Source organism: Trichoderma aggressivum (assembly GCF_033847375.1).
Source record: "Trichoderma aggressivum f. europaeum strain CBS 100526 chromosome Unknown scaffold_036, whole genome shotgun sequence".
Taxonomy (NCBI): Eukaryota; Fungi; Ascomycota; class Sordariomycetes; order Hypocreales; family Hypocreaceae; genus Trichoderma; species Trichoderma aggressivum.
In genome coordinates this window covers 261,376-284,955 of record NW_026946402.1, presented here as the reverse complement: position 1 = coordinate 284,955, position 23,580 = coordinate 261,376, and the positions used below count along the sequence as shown (strand labels likewise).

General features: G+C 50.7%; 8 protein-coding genes across 8 annotated transcripts; 3 read left to right on the top strand and 5 right to left on the bottom strand.

Moving 5' to 3' along the window:
* Positions 1-606: 606 nt before the first annotated feature.
* Triagg1_7879 (uncharacterized protein) lies at positions 607-1,419 on the bottom strand (the record flags this gene model as incomplete). The annotated part of the gene is made up of 1 exon (XM_062902663.1): positions 607-1,419. One exon carries the CDS (start codon positions 1,417-1,419, stop codon positions 607-609), a length of 813 nt encoding a protein of 270 aa, XP_062753212.1.
* A 687-nt stretch (positions 1,420-2,106) lies between these two features.
* Positions 2,107-3,005, bottom strand: Triagg1_7878 (uncharacterized protein; the record flags this gene model as incomplete). The annotated part of the gene is made up of 2 exons (XM_062902662.1): positions 2,107-2,929; positions 2,989-3,005. The coding sequence occupies 2 exons, from the start codon at positions 3,003-3,005 to the stop codon at positions 2,107-2,109; spliced, it is 840 nt and encodes a 279-aa protein (XP_062753211.1).
* A 620-nt stretch (positions 3,006-3,625) lies between these two features.
* On the top strand, positions 3,626-4,785 carry Triagg1_7877 (uncharacterized protein; the record flags this gene model as incomplete). Its single annotated transcript, XM_062902660.1, has 2 exons — positions 3,626-3,730; positions 4,030-4,785. 2 exons carry the CDS (start codon positions 3,626-3,628, stop codon positions 4,783-4,785), a joined length of 861 nt encoding a protein of 286 aa, XP_062753210.1.
* A 220-nt stretch (positions 4,786-5,005) lies between these two features.
* Triagg1_7876 (transcriptional regulator family: Fungal Specific TF) lies at positions 5,006-6,596 on the bottom strand (the record flags this gene model as incomplete). Its single annotated transcript, XM_062902659.1, has 4 exons — positions 5,006-5,107; positions 5,165-5,300; positions 5,361-6,537; positions 6,590-6,596. 4 exons carry the CDS (start codon positions 6,594-6,596, stop codon positions 5,006-5,008), a joined length of 1,422 nt encoding a protein of 473 aa, XP_062753209.1.
* Positions 6,597-9,422: 2,826 nt separating this feature from the next.
* Triagg1_7875 (uncharacterized protein) lies at positions 9,423-10,912 on the top strand (the record flags this gene model as incomplete). Its single annotated transcript, XM_062902658.1, has 3 exons — positions 9,423-9,643; positions 9,700-9,955; positions 10,010-10,912. The coding sequence occupies 3 exons, from the start codon at positions 9,423-9,425 to the stop codon at positions 10,910-10,912; spliced, it is 1,380 nt and encodes a 459-aa protein (XP_062753208.1).
* Positions 10,913-11,085: 173 nt separating this feature from the next.
* Positions 11,086-11,760, bottom strand: Triagg1_7874 (uncharacterized protein; the record flags this gene model as incomplete). The annotated part of the gene is made up of 1 exon (XM_062902657.1): positions 11,086-11,760. One exon carries the CDS (start codon positions 11,758-11,760, stop codon positions 11,086-11,088), a length of 675 nt encoding a protein of 224 aa, XP_062753207.1.
* Positions 11,761-12,581: 821 nt separating this feature from the next.
* Triagg1_7873 (uncharacterized protein) lies at positions 12,582-17,359 on the bottom strand (the record flags this gene model as incomplete). The annotated part of the gene is made up of 7 exons (XM_062902656.1): positions 12,582-12,747; positions 12,800-12,830; positions 13,155-15,418; positions 15,467-15,974; positions 16,076-16,267; positions 16,324-16,854; positions 17,068-17,359. 7 exons carry the CDS (start codon positions 17,357-17,359, stop codon positions 12,582-12,584), a joined length of 3,984 nt encoding a protein of 1,327 aa, XP_062753206.1.
* A 3,343-nt stretch (positions 17,360-20,702) lies between these two features.
* Positions 20,703-22,603, top strand: Triagg1_7872 (uncharacterized protein; the record flags this gene model as incomplete). Its single annotated transcript, XM_062902655.1, has 3 exons — positions 20,703-21,020; positions 21,077-21,188; positions 21,258-22,603. The coding sequence occupies 3 exons, from the start codon at positions 20,703-20,705 to the stop codon at positions 22,601-22,603; spliced, it is 1,776 nt and encodes a 591-aa protein (XP_062753205.1).
* Between the last annotated feature and the right edge of the window lie 977 nt (positions 22,604-23,580).

Sequence of the window (23,580 nt, the reverse complement as noted above, 5' to 3'; positions counted from 1 at the left end):
TCAGGGGCAACCACGTTGTTTGAAGCAGCCAAAAGGGCAAGCCACAACCAAACCATCAGCCGACGCGCATCTTTTTGCCTCTTAGACGCCGAGGCTGATTTTCCTCATGTCTGTGTGTCTCGATTCCGTGAGGGGCCGGGCGGTTACAGGTTACTCTGTGCAGGGTCCTTTGGGATTCCCCCATATTTGACTAATTAATTAACCTAGGTAGGTACCCTGGTGGGATTGATGGATCATGGGGAGGGGTCGCATTGCGTCTTCGCGTCTTTTGTCCTGTTTCGATGGGGTGAGGCTCTGCTTTTGGGGGCCATTGAATCGCCGGTCGCTATCGGTTACGAGCATTTTCATGTTGATAGTCGATATTCACAGCATCTCTAAATAAATATCACTTGTGTTTATTTTCCATCTCGTTTTGTGATGAATATTCACAAGTGATGAGAGCCGTCTGCTCCGTGCAGAGGCTCAGCTCTGGAGCACTTGTTTGTCTTGGCTGGTCGAGACACGGCCAAGAACTCTTGGCTCGTCTTCATTCTCCATCCAGCGTAGCATCTTTGTTGCCATACAGTGACTAGGTACCCGTCTTGCGATGGAGTAGAGGCAGCTCACTCACTCCTCCATCGCGGGCCAAAATGCATTCTCCGCAGCCACCACCTCGTGCCACTTTGCCAGCGCCCGATCCAACAACTGCACCCTGACAAGCTCGTCCGCGTCCTTACGCAGCTCCATCTCCCGCCGCGCCGCGGAGTCAATAATCTCGCCCAGCTGGTCGACAAACTGCGCAAACTCCTCGGAGCTCCAGTTCGGAATAAACTCACGTCGGAGAGCCCCGCCGTCGGCATCGTCTTCGCTGGCCGACGGAGTGGAGAGCCGGGCTGCGGCGCCGGACCAGGCGTCGAGGTAGCACTTCTCCGTCGCCCAGAAGACGACGGCGGCCTCGAGCCAGGGGAGGATGACGCCGTCGTCGCCGCGGGGGGATATGCCGTCGAAGAGAGCTTCGAAGCGGCGCAGACCCTCGAGTTTGGCGTCGTCGGCAACCCGGCCGTTGGCATCGGCAGGGAGATTGACGTCGATGCCGTATTTGGTTGCGGTCCGGACGAAGAAATCCTCTTCTCGGCGGATGTTGACAAGGGCATCAATCATCCAGTGAAGGAGCTTTGCGTTTGGCGGATGCTCCCGCTCAGCTGTGTCATCGCGAGGAGGCGTCGCGACCTCGGGTAGTTGCAAGAAGCTCAGCAGACGGCCTACGCCGCGGATGTAGGCGTGAATATACAGCCGGTCATTGGCGAGCCATTGGCCGAGAAGGGTTTTGGAGACGCGGCCTTGGGAAGCGTTGGCGAGGAAGGGGGATTGAGTGGCCGATTTGTAGCCGAGAGGGTCGGAGATGAGAATGGTTTGTGTGAGAGAAAGGGGTGTAGACATTTTATTGATGATTATCTCGTGATTGATTTCCTGGGGGTGATTCTTAGTTGGATACGATGTTGATGTCAGTGATGCATATCCAAATGTATTGACAAGAGGCTTTTATGAGAAGTTTGAGATGTAAATGTGAAGGCCAAATACTGCGCATGAGCAGATCATGTCTTGGTATATTACGTCACGCGGGTGACTTTTTAGACACCCAAGAAGCGACATTCTCAGCCAATGTCTCGTTCAGATCACTGACCACGGTTCATGTGAAGTTTTGCATTTGTGTATGGCACCCCTTGATTAATAGATATTTGTTAGAGAAAAAGACCAGCACGGTTAAAGAGTTGAATATCCTCTTATTGTGCTACCCTATGGTATTTTGAGTTCTATGCTAAAGTGCTCGGCATTTAATGAGAAGAACTTTTCTATATTCGCAATCTGAATACCGAAAAAAACAGTTTCTTCCAGTCTAGTCTATTCCATCGGCATCTCTGGTTTCTTTATTTTCCCACCCCAGCAGTTTCCCGTAGTCTCTCTGACGTATGTATCTTGGCAATTGCCAAAATTCGAAAAGCATTTTATCTTCATCTCTAGAACCAAGACGGCTCGTTCTCCATTTTATAAAACTCGTGGAAAAAAAAACCGAAAATGGTCGTATCATATCCATCGCGAAATAGATCATCGACCCGTGTTCCCTATTCAAGCCTTGACGGGAGGAATCACCATGCCGTACTTCGCATACGGAAAGTTCTCCAGGCTGACAAGGTACTCGGACCAGCCGTCGCCCAGCTCACCGACCTGGTGCAGGTCGACTTGTCCGGCCTCACCAGTTCGGCCAGCCAGGACTTCCTCCTCGCGGCCGGCGTACTCCTTCTTGAGCATAGGGTGAGGGCACCAGATGACACGCATGCCGGCGCGGCGGCCAGCCTCGACGCCGGGCACGGAATCTTCAAAGACGAGGCATTCCTCAGGCTTGATGGGGGCTTCTCCCTCGGGCAGCGAATCGTTGATGGTCTTGAGGGCGAGGAGGAAAATGTCCGGGAGGGGCTTTCCACGACCAGGAGTGAGGCGAGTGTCATCGCCCACAACACGTCGGTTGTCGGGGAAGACAGAGAAGAGATCGGCGAGATGGTTCGTCTTGAGCCTGAAGTTGCCCATGTGCGAGCTCGTGGCCAAGGCGATGTGCACGGGGGGTGTCTCGGCACCAGGCTCCCGAGTTCGGACCAGGCTGGTGAGCAGCTCGGGGACGCCTGGCAGAGGCTTGGTGCCGGGGAAGAGCTTCTGGTGCAGGGCTGCGTTCTCGGCTGCGAATTCTTCCGCCGTGATGGGGAGCTGAGCCCATTCCAAGAAGATCTTGTTGGCGGCGGGGCCAGGACGGCCCTGGAGCTGGGCCTTGATGGACCAGGGCAGAGAGGGGCGAGAGTACTTGTCCAGGATGAGGTTGATGCAGAGCGTGTAGATGTCCTCGGTGTCGAGGAGGAGGCCGTCCATGTCGAAGAGACAAGCTCTGACGGGAGGGAAGCTGGGGTTTTGTGGTTTAGCACTCAGGTGATGGATGAGAATGAGCGATGAGGAACATACTCAGTTCGGGGAGCCATTTTTAGAGAGAGTGGCAGGAGATGGACTTCTTGTGGTTGTTTGTAGGGGGTTGCAGGAGGTTGAGGATGAGGTTGATGAGAGATGGTGTTTAGGTGTAAATGTAAAGGTGCTGCTGAGCGAGAGTTGAGGGATCGAGGGATGCTCCTTATCCTCGCCAACTTTTTTTTCTTCTTCTCCCGCGCGTTGGCGGCCGGCAGCGGTTTTATGCATCGATCAAGGGCCTCTGATCTACAGCGGCCCAAGTGGGGGCGGGGCGACTCGAGTTCAGTAACGGGACTCGCCGAATGACTCCCAGTGTCAGTGGAGGGGCCGCCCGGAGAATCGCTGGAGAATTGCTTTTTGGTTTTACTATTCGTGGGATTGTTATTTTGTAACAAAACCAGGCTCTGTCAATTGACAACGCAGGCTTTGGTTTACAATGACACCAGATCTGTCTTGTGCTGGCTGCACATTGGATGTCACTTTGGTACCTGAAATTGTCCCCTCAGTCCGCTGACATAATCGCATTCGTGCCACTTCTCCACCAGCCACGCCTCCTAGCCATGTTCAATATTCACAATCTCAAATCCATCCATGACTCGCTGCCATTCAGCACATTAGAGACATACACCGCCCCAAAATGAGTGACAAAGACAAAGGCTCAACAAGTACAAAGGACGTATCTCAAAAGGAGAAACCCGATGATGAGCCGGAAGTGGTGAAATTCTCTCCCGAGGAGGAAGCAGTAAGTCCAAACTAGTGTCGTTTATGTCATGGGTTAGGCTCTGGGATATCTCACCTCACCTCTCTCTATACCAAGTGTTGCAACATTCATCTTTTATATCTTCACGGAGTATTTAAAACATTCTCACTCTGCATGCATACACATATGCAATTCACCCCATCGTCTTGTTGCCTTAAATCTTACAGCTTGCCTCATATCACTCACTACCCGGGCAGTCCTTAACACGAGCCATCTCTCCTATATCAATACATCTCACATCTTCTCACTATCTGGCATACTCACTCACCTTCTCATACTAGGCCCTCCTCAAAGAATCTCACGCCATCAAAGCCGACGCCAACTCCCTCTTCGCCTCCAAAGACTACCACAATGCCCTCTCCAGATACGACGATGCCATCGCATCATGTCCCAACTACCTCCACTATGAGCGCGCCGTCATCCAAAGCAACATTGCCGCATGCCACCTGAAAGCTGAGCAATGGAAAGAAGCCATCAAAGCCGCATCAGATGCCATCGACGGCTTGGCAAAGCTAGAAAGCGAGTCAAGTCCAGCCGACCCCAAAGAGGACACGCCAAACAACCAAGATACCACACCCGCTGAAGAAGAAGACGATGTGGAAGAAGAAATCGTCAGCTCTGGCGCCGCTCGCTCCGCATCCGCTCAACCAACCCCAGAGCAAGTAGCCCTGGAGAATCGCAAAGCAGACATCCTCCGAATCCGCACCAAAGCCCTGCTTCGGCGCGCGCGCGCCCGCTCCGAGGCCGGCGGCTGGTCGAACCTCGCCGGCGCGGAAGAGGACTACCGCGCGCTCTCTCAGATGCCTGGGCTGACGCCGGCCGATCAGCGCACCGTTCGTGCACAGCTCAAGGCCTTGCCGTCGCGAACAAAGGCCGCTCAGGAGGCTGAGATGTCGGAGATGTGGGGGAAGTTGAAGAGTCTCGGCGATGGTATTCTTAAGCCGTTTGGGCTGAGCACCAATAATTTCCAGATGGTCAAGGATGAAAAGACGGGAGGGTATAGCATGAATTTCTCACAGGGAGGTTCATCGTCATGACGGGGCGAGAAGATACTCTCCATTGGCAGAAGGCTACGTGGATGATTGGTGGGATACTGCTTGGATGATATATGGTCATGATTATAGCGATGTAGATGATAGAGCGGTCGTATACATGATCTTACGCTTGCAACTCTCTGGATTCATAGTTGATCTGAGCTCATTTGCCATCATCGCAGCGCAACTAGTCTATATCCAACCTCAAGCGGCCTTGAGCATCTCACTGTGGATATTCGATTTGAGCCTTCATCCTCTGTAGAATGTTCAGGACTTCCATGCGTTCTTCGTCTTCCACCAGGGCACCCAAGGCAACCAAAAGCGCCTGTACGGATATTGGTCCCAGGCAGCTATCCTCCGTGTGGGCCACAATCCCACATACCTCACGAGCATGGTGCAGCTGAAGCGCAATCATTTCCTCCGAAAGCATGGTCTGCTCCATGGGATGTGTCTGCGTAAGTATAGACTGTGCAGTATGGTATAAAAGGCGACAGAAAACAGCCTCTCGTTTAGGAAGCCTAGTCAAAAGAGGTCAGATCTCATGTTGTAATCATCATAGAAGAGAGCGTCAGACATACCATGTTTTCGGAAAAGTAGAATTGTGCTCCGTCTGATCGGGGTACATGTATCCCAACGGACGCATGTTCCTCGGGCAAGCATCGTTCCATTGATCGCAAAGCTGCTTCAATCGCCTCCATTCCGGAAGAAGATTCTCCAGCGTCCTATTCTCCCGCAAATCTACATCCGTAAACGATAGCACGCATAGCCTATAGCTTATCACCCTGCCGAGTATAAAGAGCATCCGTTGCACCCACAGCTCTTCGTCCCCGTGGGTCATGAACTCGCTGCCGTCGCTGGGCATGGCCATATCGACGCTCCAAGAGTCAACATACAAGCAGTATCCTGCTTCCAAGCTGCCGACAATATCCAGATAGGCGTTTAGCCAGAAACAGGCTGACCCAATGCCGTCGCTCTCTGCACTCCATTGGCTCTCGCTGATGATGGAGTTGAGCACGGCAGGACTATGGCCGCCACTCTGCGGGCCTTCTCTGAATATGAGATTGTAAAGCTTGAGAATGACTGCTACGGTTGAACACTCTTCAATGTCACGCTCTGGGTTCTCGTGATAGCGAAACAGCTGCATATTCGCCGTACTGTAATATGCTGCAGCTGTATCGCTCATGTCGGGATGGCGCTGGGACAGGCGTCGAATCCCGCAGGCTAAGAGAGAATAGAGCAGTAACGGAGAGTCGAGCGCTCTGTATGGTAGGAATTCGCCAAAGTATTTTTCCTTGTTGAACGAGTCCATCCATGTTGCGACCTCTTCTACATAGATTTGCATATATCGCACATGTTCGGGCATGTCGAGGAATTCGCGCTCTGAAGTGGCAAGCGTAGTAGTTGGACAAGTAACGCTGTCGTCCTCAATGGGTTCGCTAACATTCGATCGATCTTCAACTTCAGACAAGCCCATGGGCCCTGATTCGACCTCCCCATCTTTACGCCATTCAGTTGCTTGCAGTATCAAACTGTCGCTATATATGCTCCTCGTTGTGTTTGAGCCTTCTGGCGATATATAAACGTGCCATATATGCCCTTGAAGAACATGGTCGGGTGGTGCTGAGTCTGGGCTTGGGAGCTGCGCCTGGATTGTCGTGTTGTAGTTGACATGTTGGCTATGCGTAGTATCTTCATATCTGCTCGACCCCCCTTCATACTCTGAGGCAATACGCCGAGAATCATCTTGGAATAGGACTAGATGTATGCATATCAGCCTAGAATCCAAGATATTTTGGGAGCACCCAACCATACATTTACGAGGACCAAATGGAACCAAATAAGATGAATCATGGATCGTAATATTCTGAAAATTGAGTCGAATTCCACGTATACACTTTCGACCGCCTTTTTCGCAGTTTCGGCAAGCTGGGACTGACTCGTCGCATTTGAGGTGTCGATCTCGACATGTCAGGCAGCCAGTGCGCACTCGCTTCGACTTGGGCGTAGGCCTGGATATGGGCAAATCTCCTGAATAGAGACTTTTCATTGCAGCCTTTTCGGTTGGGGTTGGTATATGGTATGGATACCTGCTGGAATATTCAACATGCATAGTTGATTTTGTGGAAATGACTCGACTCGAAGCTATTGGCGATGCTCCAAAGATCAGAATGACTCGTAAACTCCCTCCTAGCAGAATCTCCTCGCAGTTTAGTTCCCAGAGGACTGGCAACAAGTAACCTTCAGATTGCACTCCAAAGGATTAGTGAGCATACCTGTCAACTGTCCCCAGTTTGGGCAGTCCGAGGTCAAGGGACAAAGAAGGTTTGTTGTTGCCCCCAAGAAAGTAAGATTACCTGTATACGCCTAACGTTATTATCTGTAGTTTCAGCTTCGAAACCGTGCCTGGTACAGTGTATTGGTGTGATTAATAGACCCTGAATGCAACAGAAAGTATTAGGTAGTGAAGAGCTCCAAGATGATCAAGTTCATCCGAGTGGAGTGTTGATTTGCGTCTTGCGGTGAAGAGCCCGGTCTGTATCATACTTTGATGGAGATCACTGCGAGTATAATCACTACTCCTATAATGATCGATTGGCGCAGGTAGCCGTTAGAATCAGAATGTCTCCATCAACAACCGGTGAAGTGTCGATGGATGCAGAGCAAAAGAGTTTGGAGGTTATGAGATTCCTCTGTTGAACCCCAGTCAGATTGCATCAGCATTTGTGACGGTGATACGAGATGTTTGGTGTTTGTATTGCCCAACCAAGACTACAAAATTGAGGAGAATGTGCAGATGGAACCATGGGCCAAGGGTGTATTCCAGTGCTCCAGAGATTTTCACCACTGGCATCTCTGTAACACCAACCATGACACTTGTGATAAGCTTTTTGAATCACACCGGCCTCGAGCGCCTGAACCCGGAATATGGCCACTCTGGTGACGACAATCCCTCGAAAATGCCGTTTATAGCACGGCCGATATTAAGCATAAAGTGGCGTCAGGGGACACCGGGCCCTGTATTGCTAAAGGCCGAGGGAAGTGGCAAGTTGGTATGGGATGGGCATGAGCCCACCGGCATCGTTGCAGCAGTAGCATCTGCCTTGGACTCACACAGGACACAAAAGTGTGTCCGGGGTTGTGAGGGAGACCGGCAAAACACGCGACGCGCTCGACAAGTGGACAGCCTCGTCCCTCTTCTGGTCGGAACCACCTAATGCACTTATATTGCAGTAAAACATGTTCAGTGGGGAAAAGTCGCTGATATAGGCGAAATCATCATAGTCGTACACAATGAAATGTTCAAGTAGTGCCTCTCTGTGCGTATCCAAGGCCATCCGCATATGTGAGGTTTCTCCCAACCGACCGATGCGAATGCAGACCGCCGTGTCAACTTGCAGCACCGGGCAGCGAAAAACACCATTTCAGAGAGGTAGACGGTATTTTTTGAAGCATGCCGCATAAATTCAGCTGACGAAAGCCCTTTCCTTGAATCGGACTGCCCGAAGGACTATCACCTCAGCTTTCGCTGCAGGGAGTACCAGAGATGCTACTCTCAAGTACCGCCTCCGAAATCTGCCCTGAGGTGTTCAAGGCCACAACACAGCGCGTTCGACTGATCTACCATCATCCAATACATCTCTAGTTGCGACCCGATTTCTTCTGAGTTGATGTCAGTGAGATTCCAGAGCTTGGGACAGTGAGCTCGCTGGATGGTGCAAAAGATACGGCGTTTGCCGAGCCTGCCCAAGGCTTCCAGGCATCAGTCTTGAAATGTCCAGTAGCCTGACTTGCTGAAAACTCGTGGCGGTGGCTTGCTGGAAAGACATGTGAGCTCCTTAGCCTGCCTGGTCCTTTGGATCAGGAAGAACCATGTCAATTAAACATGGAGGTAGGTGACCAGTGCAAACAAAATTACCCTATCAGAGGTACCGGGACCCCCTCCTTCTGTTCGTGCGGAGGCCTCGAGGTGAAAAGAAAAGGCCTAGGTAGAGTCTGACAAAGATGGATCGTGGCAGAGACCAATCCGGAGCCAAGGCCAGTGCTCAGCCCACAAGGTTCACATGCATGTCTCAGAGGGAGGTGAACAGAAGTGAAGTACTTTCATGAGATGCCTTGTGATGGTGGCACCTCCCGGGATAGGGATCATCGCTTGCTGTAACCAAAGAGATGAAGGATGGCTCATCGAGGTTGCAGAAGTCTGAGACCTTGAGAGTAACGCAGCATGAGAGTTGCCTGTAGGTCGCCGGTCACCCGCCCTGGATGACGTTCAAATTCAAGCTCTGGCCGTCTCCCCCCACGCATCAAGATAATTTGGTCGCATCTTTCAGGTTGATTTGAGTTCCTGGAATGGACAAAGATTTGAGTGGAGGAGTTTGTACGGGTTGTAGATGTGAAATGTTGTTGAGAGGAGCTTGTGTGATGTATACGACGGCCATGCACGTGACTGATAAACTTGCTCTGTATCACTCGACGCCTCTTGGACTTGCGATACTCGCCCTCTGGCACAACCCAACGCGTCAGAATCGACTCTCAGACAGATGCTCTCTTCCTGCTCATGGAGTGTCCCGCTTTGCTAGGGTAGCAATGTTTCAGCTGATAGGCATTCATCAGTTAGTTGGCTGCAAAGGCGGGGAAAAAACATGGCTGAATCAACGCCGTCGCCAAAAGCGATATTACGAGGCCACAAGGCCCAGATCCATGCCGCCACATTCGTGAGACAGAACGAGCGCCTTGCGACTGGCGATGCGGAGGGCTGGGTGGTGCTCTGGGACCTCACCATCATGCGGCCCAGGGCCGTTTGGAGGGCCCATGAGAATGCAATTCTCGGCATAAAGGGGTGGGGTCGCGACAGGATCATCACGTATGTCCTGTTCTTCATGCCGTGGAATCAATTTTGTTACTGACTCGAGCTTAAAGCCATGGCCGCGACCACAAGCTCATCGTGTGGAAGCTCACAGAGGAGGACGAGGGTCGGCTCAGCGTTTCTCTGCCCCTGGAAGACACCCCCACGCCGCGCCCCCAGCCTTGGGTGCTTCATCTGTTGGAGGTGAACACAATGAACTTTTGCTCATTTGGCGCCTGTCTCAGTGACGCTGAGCAGGGCTCGCTCGAAGAGGCCTCACCCACAGCAGAAGTCATCATCGCCGTACCAAACACACTGGCGTCGGAAGCCGTAAGCAGCCGTGGTACTCGACAGAGCTCTACGAGTAACTAACAGATTTTGAAGATTGACATCTACACCCTCCCAAGCCAAAATAGGTTGCACACTATCAAATCCAGTCCAAAAAGTGGCATGGCCATGAGTCTATCTCTTTTTCATCACCAAGGGTGCCTAACACTAGCGGCGGCCTTTGAGAACGGGTTTGTCTCTGTACACCGTCTGGGCCCCGATGGGTCTTGGACAATGACATACCGGTCACAGGCACACACGCAGCCGATTCTATCTATAGATGTTCACCCTAGTCGAGAATACTTCTTCACATCAGCAGCAGACGCGCTAATAGCGAAGCATCCAATTCCAATCTCCCAACAAGAGGTGGATGCTGACTTTGAGCCTGACCAAAGGGTTACGGAAGTCGTCGAGCCTCACCAAAGCAACACGGGAAATTCCCTGCTCTCGGCAGCATTAAGAGACGCTGCCGCTTCAGAAACCAGATCGAGGCGCAAGAAACTTAAGGAATGGGAGCATCCGCTCAAAGTGATTAACACGAAGCACTCTGGTCAACAAAACCTCAAGGTCAGATCCGACGGAAAGTTGTTTGCCACAGCCGGGTGGGATTCCAAGATACGTATATATTCGGCCAAGACTCTCAAGGAACTGGCCGTACTTGGCTGGCACAAAGTCGGGGCGTATGCTGTCGCTTTTGCCACTGTAGATGAGCCAAGCCCTTTGTCAAATCCCCCCGAAAACGCCAAATCCAAGCCCTCCGAGCAACCAACCGAGAACAACGTGAAAGAGGCCACCAGTGCGTCGCCGCAAGCGCCATCCAACGACACGCAAGTAACATCGAGCCTGATCAAAGGACCCGGAATGAGCGTCAAAGACCGCAGGCTTCAGCTTGCAAAGACGGCGCACTGGATCGCAGCCGGGGCAAAAGATGGAAAAGTGAGCTTATGGGATATATACTGAAATTGACTATCATACACCAAATTCATAACATCATGATCGCGTTGACCCATCTAATCGTGTCAATCAATACCACCGCTTTGAACTCGCTGGGAGAAAGCTTACCCAAAATATGCTAGCTAGTCGTCAAATTCCATTCTGGTTCAGTATACCTTTGATGCTTTGGTACAGTCCTCCTAACCAAACGGGTCCGTCTTCTTCGCAAGCTCCGACCAAACTCTCGACATCCACGCAGACACCAGCGCGTCTCTCTCGCAAGCACCCATCATGGCGCTGACAACCAATGTCATGAAGTTGCCTTCAGTCACTTCTCGCGCGACTAGCTGACCGTCTGCGTCGCTCCACTCGTATCGAACGGCTTTGTCTTTGGTGGGGATGGCCGAAAAGAGAATGTCCCGACGCACAAGTTGATGGTCGAGAGACTTTGTTGCGGTTGCGCGCCGAATGCGATAGCCTTTTGTTGTCGACAGTTTCCTTGGCCGGAAGCTCTCCAAGCCAAAGGCGCAGAGGCTTTGTCGTGAGGTAGGCTCGGCATGATACGCAAATGTCGGGCCGGTAACCCGCAGGGGGTGCTTCAAGTCATAGATATGCCGCTTCCGCGCCGCCAGCTGGGCCACACCGTCTCGCCGCTTCATCGAGTAGTCGAGCCTCTCGATGCGCACATTGCGATCCGTGTCCTTGAGGAAGCCGACCGAATGCGAGAGCTCGTACAGCGGCGGCGCCCAGGGATCAACGGAGTGGATGAAGCGCCCGGCGACGTAGAGCGTTGTCGGTGAGAGGATATCGTCTTGCGCACCCGGGCCGAGGCCGTAGGTTTCGCTGGAGTCTTGATACGGCGGCGGATCGTCCATGGATTTATGTATATGCTGACTGGAAATCCCGAGTTTTCAGCGGGTTGTTGTTGAGGAGAAGGCGAAGTCGAAGTCGAAGGCGAAGGCGAAACTTGCTTGTGGTAATATTCGTGAAGTCGATGCTATCGGTGGCTGTGCCCGTGCCAAGGATTCATTCAGCTCAGACCGTGTGAATATACTTTGGCGAGGGTTGCGCATGACAGCAGGTGACGTGATGCCAGGGCGCTGTCACGATGTTTCGATTCGCGGCGCCGAGCTTGAATTTGGCCGTCCAATAGGCGGGACGAGAGATACGAATCTACGTCGCCATTTCTGACGATAGCGAATCTGCTCTTGAGCTATGGATGACATCACGTTATAGCTGGATACTCGTTCAGGCTTAGTCGTGGCAGCGTTCGGACTATTTGACGGACAAAGACGCTAAAAGATGCTGCTGTCACAGATTGACAGAGCAGCGGGACGATGCAAAGATCGTTGCTGGATCGGGGCTTGACCTGCTTTTCAACGCGTGTCGATCTTGGCTTGGGCTCGGCATTTGACAACCGGTGGTGAGATTTGAAACGGGACGTGCATTTGGCCATCTGCGATCAATGCTGCGTTGCATAGACTAGGTGACGTACCTGGATTTGGATTACAAAGAATGGCTGGCTGCCAGTGAGACTATTCCGAGCATGAGCATGGAACGGTTGATCACTTCCATGAACAGTCTATACGTTGCACTAGAGCAATTGCACATACATATCTCAAGCAACTCTTTATTCTTGTTTTATTTACTAAAGCACCGTTTAATCATGTATGTCGTTCAATCCTTGTCTATAACCCTACACGTTTGAAGCAAAGGCAGTCGGCGTCATGCCCGTCGCATCTGGGCTGCGGACGTCAACTGCATCCATCATCAACTCCACGATGGCTTCACCGTCGCATCTCTGCAATGGCATGAAATAACGTTGAACGACCATCATCATCTCGCCATCCTTCGGGTGTACACTAAGTCACTGTTCAAGCTTATCTCTATTGGCTGGATATATAGAATACTTACATATTTTCTTTCTTTTTAAACGAGAAAGCTACTAGGGCATGGAATTGATGGTGTAAAGTTGAAATATATAATGTACCGTCTTTGGGGGTGATTTCGTGACAAACATCTCACCGCAATGAGAATTCGCAAAAACTCTTTGCGCACCGATTTGCCTATAATGATGCATTCCTAAACGTGTATACCTAGGTAGGTAGTCTTCACATTGAGGTTGAGCGCACATACTCTGTACTACCACAGTAATAAAAGGTACTATATCATATATGTACCTTGGAGTGCATCACTTACTACCTTAGTTTGGCTCCGATTCCCATCTAATTTTGTTCTCCTTATCCGCTATAATAGTTTGTAAGCTTACCCGATTCAAGTAGAGTTTTGATGATTCTATGCCTCTTCAAACACTTGGCGAAATAAATCGGTGTCTTTCCTTCGGGATCTGGGCTGTTGACATCAATGTCCTCCATCCCTACCAGTAACTCGACCATACGTACGTTATCGGCGAAAATAGCATACAATAACGGTGAATTACCAAGTTTATCCGTCGCGTTGACATCGGCGCCCAAATCTACCAACGGTTGGATGATGTCGTAGAGATTGTACCATGGAGACATCATCAATGGTGTTGCGCTGTGGTGTACTCTGACATCGACATCGGCACCCGCCTGGACTAACAGCCTTACGATGTCGATATTTCCAGTCACGACAGCTAGAGGTAGTGCTGTATGGCCATCGTGTTTCGCATTGACATCGGCACCTCTTTCCACCAACATCCTTGTTATGTCGATGTTTCCAATGGCAGCGCAGTGAAGGGGCGTGTATCCATCTTGTGTTGAAGCATCAACATCAGCACCTTTTTCGACCAACAGCTTTACGGCACCGAGATTGCCTTGTCGGATACTTTGAAATATGGCGGTGTAGCTATCAGCAATTCTGGCATTTACATCGACGCCTCTGTCTATCAATTGTTGAATCACGGCCAATTCTCCCCAACGGGCGGCGTGATACAGAGTCGTTTCGCTGGTTACATCCGATACGTGTACGTTGGCGTCTTTTTGAAGCAACAAGTCAAAGATAGGCTTCTGCTTATGGTGAATAACTAATACCAAAGCCGTCATTTGATATTGCATCTCTTTCATCTCGAGCTGCGCTCCAGCACTGACCAAAAGCTCCACGACAGAGAGGTGACCGTTTACCACAGCCCAGTGCAGTGGTGTCATGCCAGTTTCACCATCTGCCTCGTTTACATCGACCTTGTTCGTCTCAATAAGTGACTGGACGATGTCGAGTTCTCCAAATTCGGCAGCATGCGAAAGCGGTGTACGGCCACCGTCGTCTTTCGCACTCAAATCCGCGCCGCTCTCCATTAACTGATGAATATCGACATCATTGGGTTTTGACGGCGTATTATTTTGAGTCACATTTGGTTTCTCCTTTGCGCCAACCCAGGGGAACATGTTCATAGCACGTAGACCGGTAGAGTAAAACAAACTTGCTTTACCGAAGGAATCTTTGGCGTCAATGGTGCCGTCGCTCTGTGAGAGTAGCTCGATCACCGTCTTGTGTTTGTAAAACGCAGCAACAGATAGCGGTGTTCGGCCAACCCCATCTTGTGCATTAACATCACCTCCTTTCTCTATAAGCAACTTGACTACGGCCTCATGCCCTTCTGCGGCAGCTTGTATGAGCGGCGTGCGTCCAACTCTCAAGTCTTTTACTTCAAGATTTGCTCCCGCACATACCAATAGCTCAGCTACAGCTTCGTGGCCGTAGAAAGAGGCACATGATAAGGGAGTAAACTTGTAATCGTCTATTGCGTCTGGACCGTGACCACGTCCAAGGAGCAATTTTGGAGCTTCCGTGAGCCCCAAGACTGCAGACGCGTGCAGTCCTGTCATTCCCGAGGGAAAATTCTGGCTATAATTGTGGTGTAGAGGGTGCTGCTTCTCAAAGAATCGTGCTTGCATCGATGCCTCAACGTTAGGTTGGCTCTCGAGAAAATGTATCACGTCTTCCATGGCTCCCGTGTTGTGAGAAAGGTGACATTCCCAGTGATTCGCGGCATAATGAAATAACGGAAAGGATCGTATTCTGTGTTCAAATGCCTCATCTGATTGACAAGATCCGGACTCGAAGACGTCAAATAAAAGACATGTAAGACAGCTTCTCAAGATCGACTCCTCAGCGCTGGGAAACCAACAACTGTGAGTTTGCTCCAGATATTCATGCGTTGTATAGTGCACCGGCCGAATTATGCGACTTTCTTCATCGACAGTAAGTAATCCCACACAAGCTGAGACTATGTCTGCGAGATCAGGCAAGTCGTCGTGGCTGAGTGTAGTCATCCCTTGTTGCGTTGCAAGAGCATGCCGAAGCTCTGATGTGGTGATTTGTCTCCTTGCGAGTGTGACCCATGCCAGCGCTCGCATTGCTAGGTTTCTAATGCCTTCCTTCTGATTTCTAATTCTATCGATAGCTTGTTCGTACGCATAGGCAAGTATTTTCCCCTTTCGATCACCCTTGTTCTCTGTATTCCGGGATTTGAAGATTACTAATTGCTTGCGTATGTCGCTCACCGTCGTCTTGTCTTGAAGCAAAACAAGATATATTTGAGCCAAAAGGAACCTATCACATGTTAATAGTGTTTTGTTTCTCTAATATTTCATCACGTACATTCCATCGGTGGCTTCAGATATATCCGACTTGATCTCATTCCTTAGAGTCGGACTTTCACGAGCGACTTTAGGTGATCTGTCTATATGGGCGTCTATGTACTTGGTCACATCCCTGGCCTTGGCGCGTATCTGTAGCTTGATGCTGTTGAGAGTATCGAACCAATCCATGATCTCTGGAATAGGTCTCGAGGTTGTCAAAATTCTCATCACATGCTCCTTTTGGAGCTCGAACAGTGTAGAAAGGAAGAGGTTCAATTCGAAATATTGGCATTCGTCAAGGGCATCGAGAATGATAAAGACTTCGGAGTATTTCGTGATAACACGCCTAAGATCCGTTTTCAATTCTTCAAGCGATTCTCGTGTCCTTCCCCTCAAGTGTTCATTATACAGTTCCTTGGTGCTTTCTGGTAGAGGATGGCAGCCCCCAGCAAGTTGCTTCAACAGACTCGCAAGCAACTTCTGGACATCTTGATCTTCCTGCCTGTTGTAGTTGAGATAGACATAAGCTATGCCAATGTCAGAGTTGCCTCGAAACTTTGATGAGAGATGATTGATGGCTAGTGAGGCTATTGTAGTTTTGCCTGCTCCGGGAATGCCATGACAAAACAATGTATTGTGGCTACCCGTAATCCAATTTTGGAATCGTCTTCGTTCGAGGAACCACTGCCCAGTTCCAGGTTGAACCGCTTGCTGTAGTCGCTGTGCAATGACCCATAGTCTGTAGGTGTAAGCCAGTCGAGTATCTGTTTCTCTTCTACTTGATCCATCTTCAACTGGATGTGGCCCACACTTTGGTAGACTGCATTTCCGATCAATTTCATTTGTAGCTGAAGTGAGAAGATGTCAATTACTCACCCTGATTCAAAACATCTCTCGCCGAAGGCTCCCCATCAATTTCTGCAGGTCGCACTATCTGCAAAAGTTCCTTTGTAAACGCCGCTGCTATACCTGCAGCATATCCATGCCAGTGATCATTCTTTTTCGAGTCTGCATAGTCGCATATTCCTCGAATGACAAGGCGTGGGAAGTTGTTCATCATTCCCGCTGCCTCCATCTCCACACAGAGGACTTTGCCGCCCGATCTTGCATTGATTTCGTCCCTCATGGAACCATCTTTGATGACCTGGTTTCCCGACGCAATCAATCCGTAGTGGATTTCCGGATCACCGGGCGTTCTTTCGTCATCCATGACCTCTGCATCAGCATTATTGGTCCTTCTGATGAGCTTGGGTTCTTTATATCCTGGCAGATAGCCCATGAGGGTTGCTATTGTCTGCCATGCGTTGTTTGTGGGCTTCGCGTTCTCTGGTACAAACAGAGTGTCTGTAAGCACATCATTCCAAGTATATTTAGAAGCAAGCCTTGGCCATTTCTTGGCGAGCTCCTCTAGAAATTAAGATACTTTGTGTCCTTCCATTTCATAGTTAGTCTTCATCGTCGTCAAGGCTGAGAGTAGCACCTTTAGAGGGCGGTCCAACGATCCGGTTCTCACGAAACCTGTCTCCGTCGCCTTGCCCAGATCCCACTGAATCACTCCAGGGTACTCTCCTACAGGACTACTAACAACGACATCTCCCAGTCAGACGTGTGGAGGGATACCGCCGCCTATTCCTACCAAGAGACCGAACTTGATGGACGGGAACGAATTCACCAGCTGCATAATTACGCTTGCAGCCGAGTTGGTTCCTATCTCGCCTTCGGGAAGACACACCAAAACGACATTGTGCTTACCGACGGCCCCTAAGGTGTAAGAATTGGCATCGTGTGGATTGGACATTGGAAGAGGGTCGTGCCTCTCGTCTAGCATCGCTGTTGCAGCTGTTCGCTCCTCTGATAGGGCGCAGATCCATCCGACGCTGTAGGCATTGTGACTCAGAGGCTTAGATGTCATGATGGCTTCATAGACCAATTCGCGATGGAAAACCAGCGAGGTTTTGGGCTGTTGAGTACATATGCTCAGACTCAAATATCGTGGAGTAACTGTTATATCAAAAGGCATTGATAGCCCTGGCTCTTCACTTAATTGCTTGTCCTCCATTGGAACGCAAACCCTCCACCGATGCAAGATATCATCACATTGGCCATAGCGACATTGACTTTCGCACGCAACAGGAAGAGTTTCACGTGCATGCTGACTTGAAAAGATATTTCCATACTATCGCTTCGTGAGCCATTTCAAGGGGTCGTCGCCATCGTTCAAGCGCGAGTTGCGCTACTTCGGAGTGGACAGTCTGCGTAATACTAGAGGGCAGGAATCCTTCAGTTCGAGAGTCAATGACGATGGAAATAGTTGAGCTTTTCACAATATGGCGTCAGCACCACTGATATCATGTTCTTTGGGCAAGAAGATACTCTTTGTTTGTCCCATATCTCCACCAAAGGAACTAAATGGGTCTCCGAAACCTTGCATATACAGCTGGAGCCCTTTCAAGACGGCGTAGCTTGGCTGATGGGCGTGCATCGCATGAGAACAAAGAATTTGTATGCGACACTGAAGAGAAAGAAAAAGAAAGAGAAAGTTTATCATGGTCAATTTGCCTGACAGGATTTGGTTGAATTGAATGGAAGGATCTGGCGCGCCCGCAAGGGTGGACACTGGCATATCACGGCTGCTCCGTATGATATAAGACGACGACGACTAATGATCCTTCGACGCCCTTGGTCAACTGCTCATTGTTACATATGCCAAGAGGATAGTCCATATTGCGTTGATGTAAAAAAGCATGTCTGTTCCTAATGAATGTATAACTCTATTATTATAGTTGCTACTTGAAATCCTGCGTCTCAGCGCGATTCGTCTAGATAAAGTACTTCCAAGTATACTCCCACGAAATATGATGATGTTAAGAGGACAAGTGTCATTATTATGTGTGATGGCCTCAGCGTCTACTCTGTAGCCTCTTACTATGTGATATCTGCATGTACATGTGTTGGACAAGAGCTGTGATATAAGATCGGTCTACGCTCAAGACATCATCTACAGACATGTCATTGCGAACAGGTGATGCACTGCAAGAAATTACAAACTGAATCATCCTTTAAACAGCAAATTTGCATTGTACTACGAAATCACTGAAACGTCAAACATGGAGAGGAGAGGAGGGGGCGTGTAGTTTGTTGGGTCGAGTACATCTGTTGGCCGCTCTGCCGCCACTGATTGACAGCAAACAAATAAGGATCTCATAATCTACTGCTCTAAAAAGGATGTCATGCATCCCGGCTGTATTCACAAAAGTGCCGTCTCCCGAAATTGAAACACACCAAGTCGTCATTGTGTACATCACTGTCGTTTGCCTCGCCCGATATCAATGCCAACGCACACACACCCGCAAGCTGCATCATCAACATCATCTAGACGAATCCTTCCGGAGGGTCGATGCCTTTCAAAAGAAAGAGAAAAAAAACTTCGGACTTCATTTGTAATGTGTTGATGCCTGGCGGAAATATCCCTTCCCTTGCGGCGCGGATCTCATCTCATGCCTCTAGGCAAGGGAGAAAAGAGGCTGGGATGGCGCAGGTTCTCGAACCGCAATCCCTCAAAGGCGTCGGAGTTGCTGGCCGCAAAACCACCATCTCGAGCCTATTTCCATGCCGTCGTCACCAATGGCCCTATCTTGTTCGGCGGACATTACAAAACTCCGCCAGCCCAGCTTGGAAGGCTTACAAACATGGAAACATGCTACGGCGTGCTAGAGGCCATAGCGTGCAGAAATACATGTATTCTGGCTCCCCCTCAAGCAGAGATTCGCTGCAATTCCCGGTACCCCCCCCAATGGGATTGCTGGAATTAGCTGCTGGACGCGGTAGTGGCTTGTCGCAGTCCGGCTCAATATTTCATCCGCTTGCTTCCGTTTGGTCGAGAGCAAAGAGCTGGGCAGCAAGAGGTGGTGAATTGTCCGGAGTCCTAATTCCGTAACCGATGGCTGTCGGAGAGATCAGGATGGGGCTCGGCTGTTTAGAGGCTCTTGGAGGACGTCTCTAGGCGTTTAGGGTGGATAGGGGGTTACTCCGTTCATGTGTGCGAGTTGTGTGCGAAAGCATTACTGTCCATACCTATTGCTGGTGAATCTGACTGAGTTACGGTACAGTACGGTAGAGACATAGTTGACAGGGGGGGTCACGCCGTGGTGGTTAGGCAAACCTTGACTGGATCAAGCTGATGTTGAGCAGAGATTTCTTTGAGGCTAGTGAGTCACCGGGGCCTTGAGGCGATCCCGGATCGAGTCAAACCTTGGATCCTGCTAGAAGCTTAGCGGTCGGTAGTCTTGCTCGTGGTTGGGCGTTGTGCTTGCTTATGCCGTGTTAGTCTGGGATCTCGCGTTTAAGCGTTATGCTGCCCGTTCCTTTCAACTTTAGATTCTGACTCGCACGCCCTTTGTTTTTAATCTCTGGTGGCAACAATTCAGTGTAAAAGAAAAATGCAACAACATTTTCCCGAATTTGCATCTCGGATGGTTGTGTTGAGTTGAGTTTGGGTTGGGTATGAGCACATTGTCTCTGATGCAAGGGACTCAGACGACACCTGGACATTGCTGTGAATAGCTGCACACATGGCCTGTTTTCAGATTACATCGATTGATTGATGCTTCGGTCTTTGGACTGGGTCCGTACGAGTACCCGAGCCCATTCATTGTAAACATCTAAAATCTCATGCGAGCCGCTTTGGGCCGCTAACATCCATCACTGTCCTGGACCGCTTGCGGCACGCAGTTCCACCCCGTCGCTCCGTCTCTTTGTAACACAAAGCAAAACATTCATGTCTTGGGAAGAAAAAGCTAAACATGCATAAGGCGGCCAACCAGGCTCGACAATCTGATGATGAGCTTAATTGAGTCAGCATGGGAGATCAATGTCACCCCTGCGGACTTTGGAGATTAAGTGTCCGAGGGTCGAGAGAGTAGGTAGGTGCACTTATACGCCCAGAGCGGGTCGAGGAGGGCCATGCTAGCATTCACGTCGTGTTCGCATAACGGCTCAAGGGGGCGTGTGGATAAAGAAGAAGAAAACAAGCACGAGTGACGAGGCCCTAGCGGACTTGGGAATCCGCCTGATGGAGATTTTTCTCTATCTTGATGTTGGGTTTGATCCATCTACTCGTATCCCCAGCATATATAGGATGGACGAGGGCCGGGATGTGGTGACGGAGCTTGCTTCGACTCCTTGTCAACACGGCTGCTCGATACCACCCTGATCTCGCACTACTCACATCCGAGAGACAGGCTTCCCTTGTCGCAATGGCAGACTTACACTCGAAATCGCAGACCCCTGAGCGGCTGCATGCAGCAGTAGCTTCGACTACCACGACTCTCAATGGCGAGGACTTTGACAGCAAGACTCCTGTGCCTAGCGTAGGAGACGAGGATGAGGCTCTTGACCTCGGCCTCGATGGTGGGAAGCGAGATGAAAAGAGAGACGGGACAGATGAAAAGCAGGAAGAGATTGCTTCGGTCCAGAATGACGAGCTATCAGAGGATGAATACCCTTCGGGTGTCAAGATGTTCTTCATCGTGCTCGCCCTGGTGCTGAGTGTCTTTCTCCTGAGTCTCGACATGGTGAGCTTGTGTCTTTATCTATATATGACAGTTTTGAATGCTAATTCTTCTTTCAGACAATCGTCGCCACCGCCATTCCCAAAATCACCGACGAGTTCAAAGGTCTCGACAAGGCTGGCTGGTATGGCGCTGCCTTCTTCATGACTGTCGGCGCTTTTCAATCTACATGTAAGCTCTCCATCGTCGTCACCACCATTCTCCGTAAAAACATTTCCCATCATACTAACTTCATCGCAGGGGGAAAGGTCTACAAGTACTTTCCGCTCAAGGCGAGCTTCCTCATCGCCATCTTCATCTTCGAACTCGGCTCCGTCGTCTGCGGCGCCGCCCCCAACGCCGAGGCCCTCATCACCGGCCGAGCCATCGCGGGCCTCGGCGCCGCGGGCCTCGGTGCCGGCGCGTACACCATCATTGCCTTTTCCGCGCCGCCTAAGAAGCGCCCTGCGTTTACGGGCATCATTGGTGCTTCGTATGGTTTCGCCAGTGTCATCGGACCGCTGCTGGGAGGGGCCTTTACCGACCACGTCTCCTGGAGATGGTGCTTCTACATCAACCTGCCCATCGGCGGTGTCTCTGCCGCCATCATCTTCATCTTCTTCCAGACTCCCCGAAATGCGGTTCCCGTCAAGGCGCCTCTGGTTGAGAAGATCCGCCAGATGGACCCCCTCGGTGTGATCCTGATGATGGGGGCCACCGTCACCTTCATCCTGGCTGTCCAGTACGGCGGCATCGCCCACCCCTGGAACTCCTCCGTCGTCATTGGCCTCCTCGTTGGATTCGCCCTCATCATCGCTGCTTGGGCGCTTGTCCAGTGGTTCCAGGGCGATTACTCCATGGTGCCGCCCAAGCTGTTTACCAAGCGCACCAACCTTGTCATGTCGCTGGTCGCCTTTATCCAGGCTGGTGGCTTCTTCGCCGCCATCTACTACATCCCCATCTACTTCCAGTCCGTTCACGGCACCAACCCAACCATGAGCGGTGTCCGTAACCTGCCCTTCATCATTGCCGTCTCCTTTTCCACCGTCACAAGCGGTGTCCTGGTCACCGCCACTGGCTGGTACCAGCCTCTGCTCCTCGGAGGCACATCCGTCGCCACCATCGGCGCTGGCCTCTTGTACACGATGGGTGTAAACACGTCGACTGGCAAGTGGATTGGTTACCAGATCATCGCCGGAGCTGGCTGGGGCTGCGCCTTTCAGATCCCCATGATTGCGGTTCAGGCATTGGCCGACCCCCAGGACCTCGCCGCCTCTACCGGCATGCTTCTCTTCTTCCAGGGCCTTGGCGGAGCTTTCCTCGTATCTGGCGCTCAGTCTGCCTTTGTCAACACCATGATCCGAAACGTTCTCCAGCACGCCCCTCAGGTCAGCGAGGCGATGCTCGTCTTGACCGGCGCCACGGAGATCCGCAACACATTCCCCGTAGACCAGCAGCCGTTTGTCATTGACGGCTACATGGCCGGCATCAAGGTTGTGTTTGCCATGTGTGTTGCTTGCACGGGCATTGCGACCCTCATCGGCCTCGGAATGAGATGGCAGAGGCTCAACCAGGACGCCCTCAAGAACGCTGGAGGAGCGGCATAAACCTCATTTTTTTCCCCAAGTGTCATGACTTGTGATACATGCGACAGCCTGATTTTTCTTTAGGCCTGTAGAGATGGCATGTTCTAGAAGATTTGCATCGCAGGCGTTTGTTCTTTACGTGTTTGATGAAACGGAGCCGATTATGCTCCGTGGATGGGTCGGATAATAATAGGCGGAGTGGGATTATGACGCTCTTGACTAGCATCTTTTTTTTTGTGTATACCATATAGATAATCCTTCGCAAAGAGAATCACAACTTACGTATAATTTGCGCTTTTGGGCATTGCTTTTACGAGAGAGCGTTTGGACCGTGATGCATAAAGTGGACAGATAGTCAGCTTACTGTAATGAGAAAAGATGATGGCAAGATGCAAGGTGCAATCACGAGTTGGCAGTGCATGTAAGGTTGACGGCAGCGAGAAGACGAGGCTGCAGCCAACCTTTGTCTTATATTATATGTTGTGTTGAGAAAAGAGCAACCAAATAAGACAAGAGTTTGATATGGAGCTGGATATACGGTCATCCCCGGCTATTAATCACTATGATTTATGTTGATCAAGGCTGGATTTCTCGTAATGAATTACGGAGTAATTACCAGGGCTTGAACAGCTGTAAACTGCAAATGACGTCTTACGCGATGCAGCCCCCAAGCATTCATCTCACGTGGGATATCAGCCCTACAGCCTGAGCCTGTAATCCAGCTCCTTCAATGGCCAACTCCGATCTCCATGCAACACACCCTCTCTCATCTCTCACCTTCAATCCCCCAATTCCCGGCAGCCTGGTTCCAAGTCATCAATCAAATGACATCCATGGTACACTAAAAAATACGGGCAGCACTGTACTAACTCAACTGTTAGCCCACTCACTCTCACTCGTCCCCAAAACTCCGCCGCAGAAACCATCACGAAAAAGAAGGAAGAAGAAAATCCTTGGACTTGACTCAGCCATTGCGCGTCGGCGATGGCGGCCGAGGC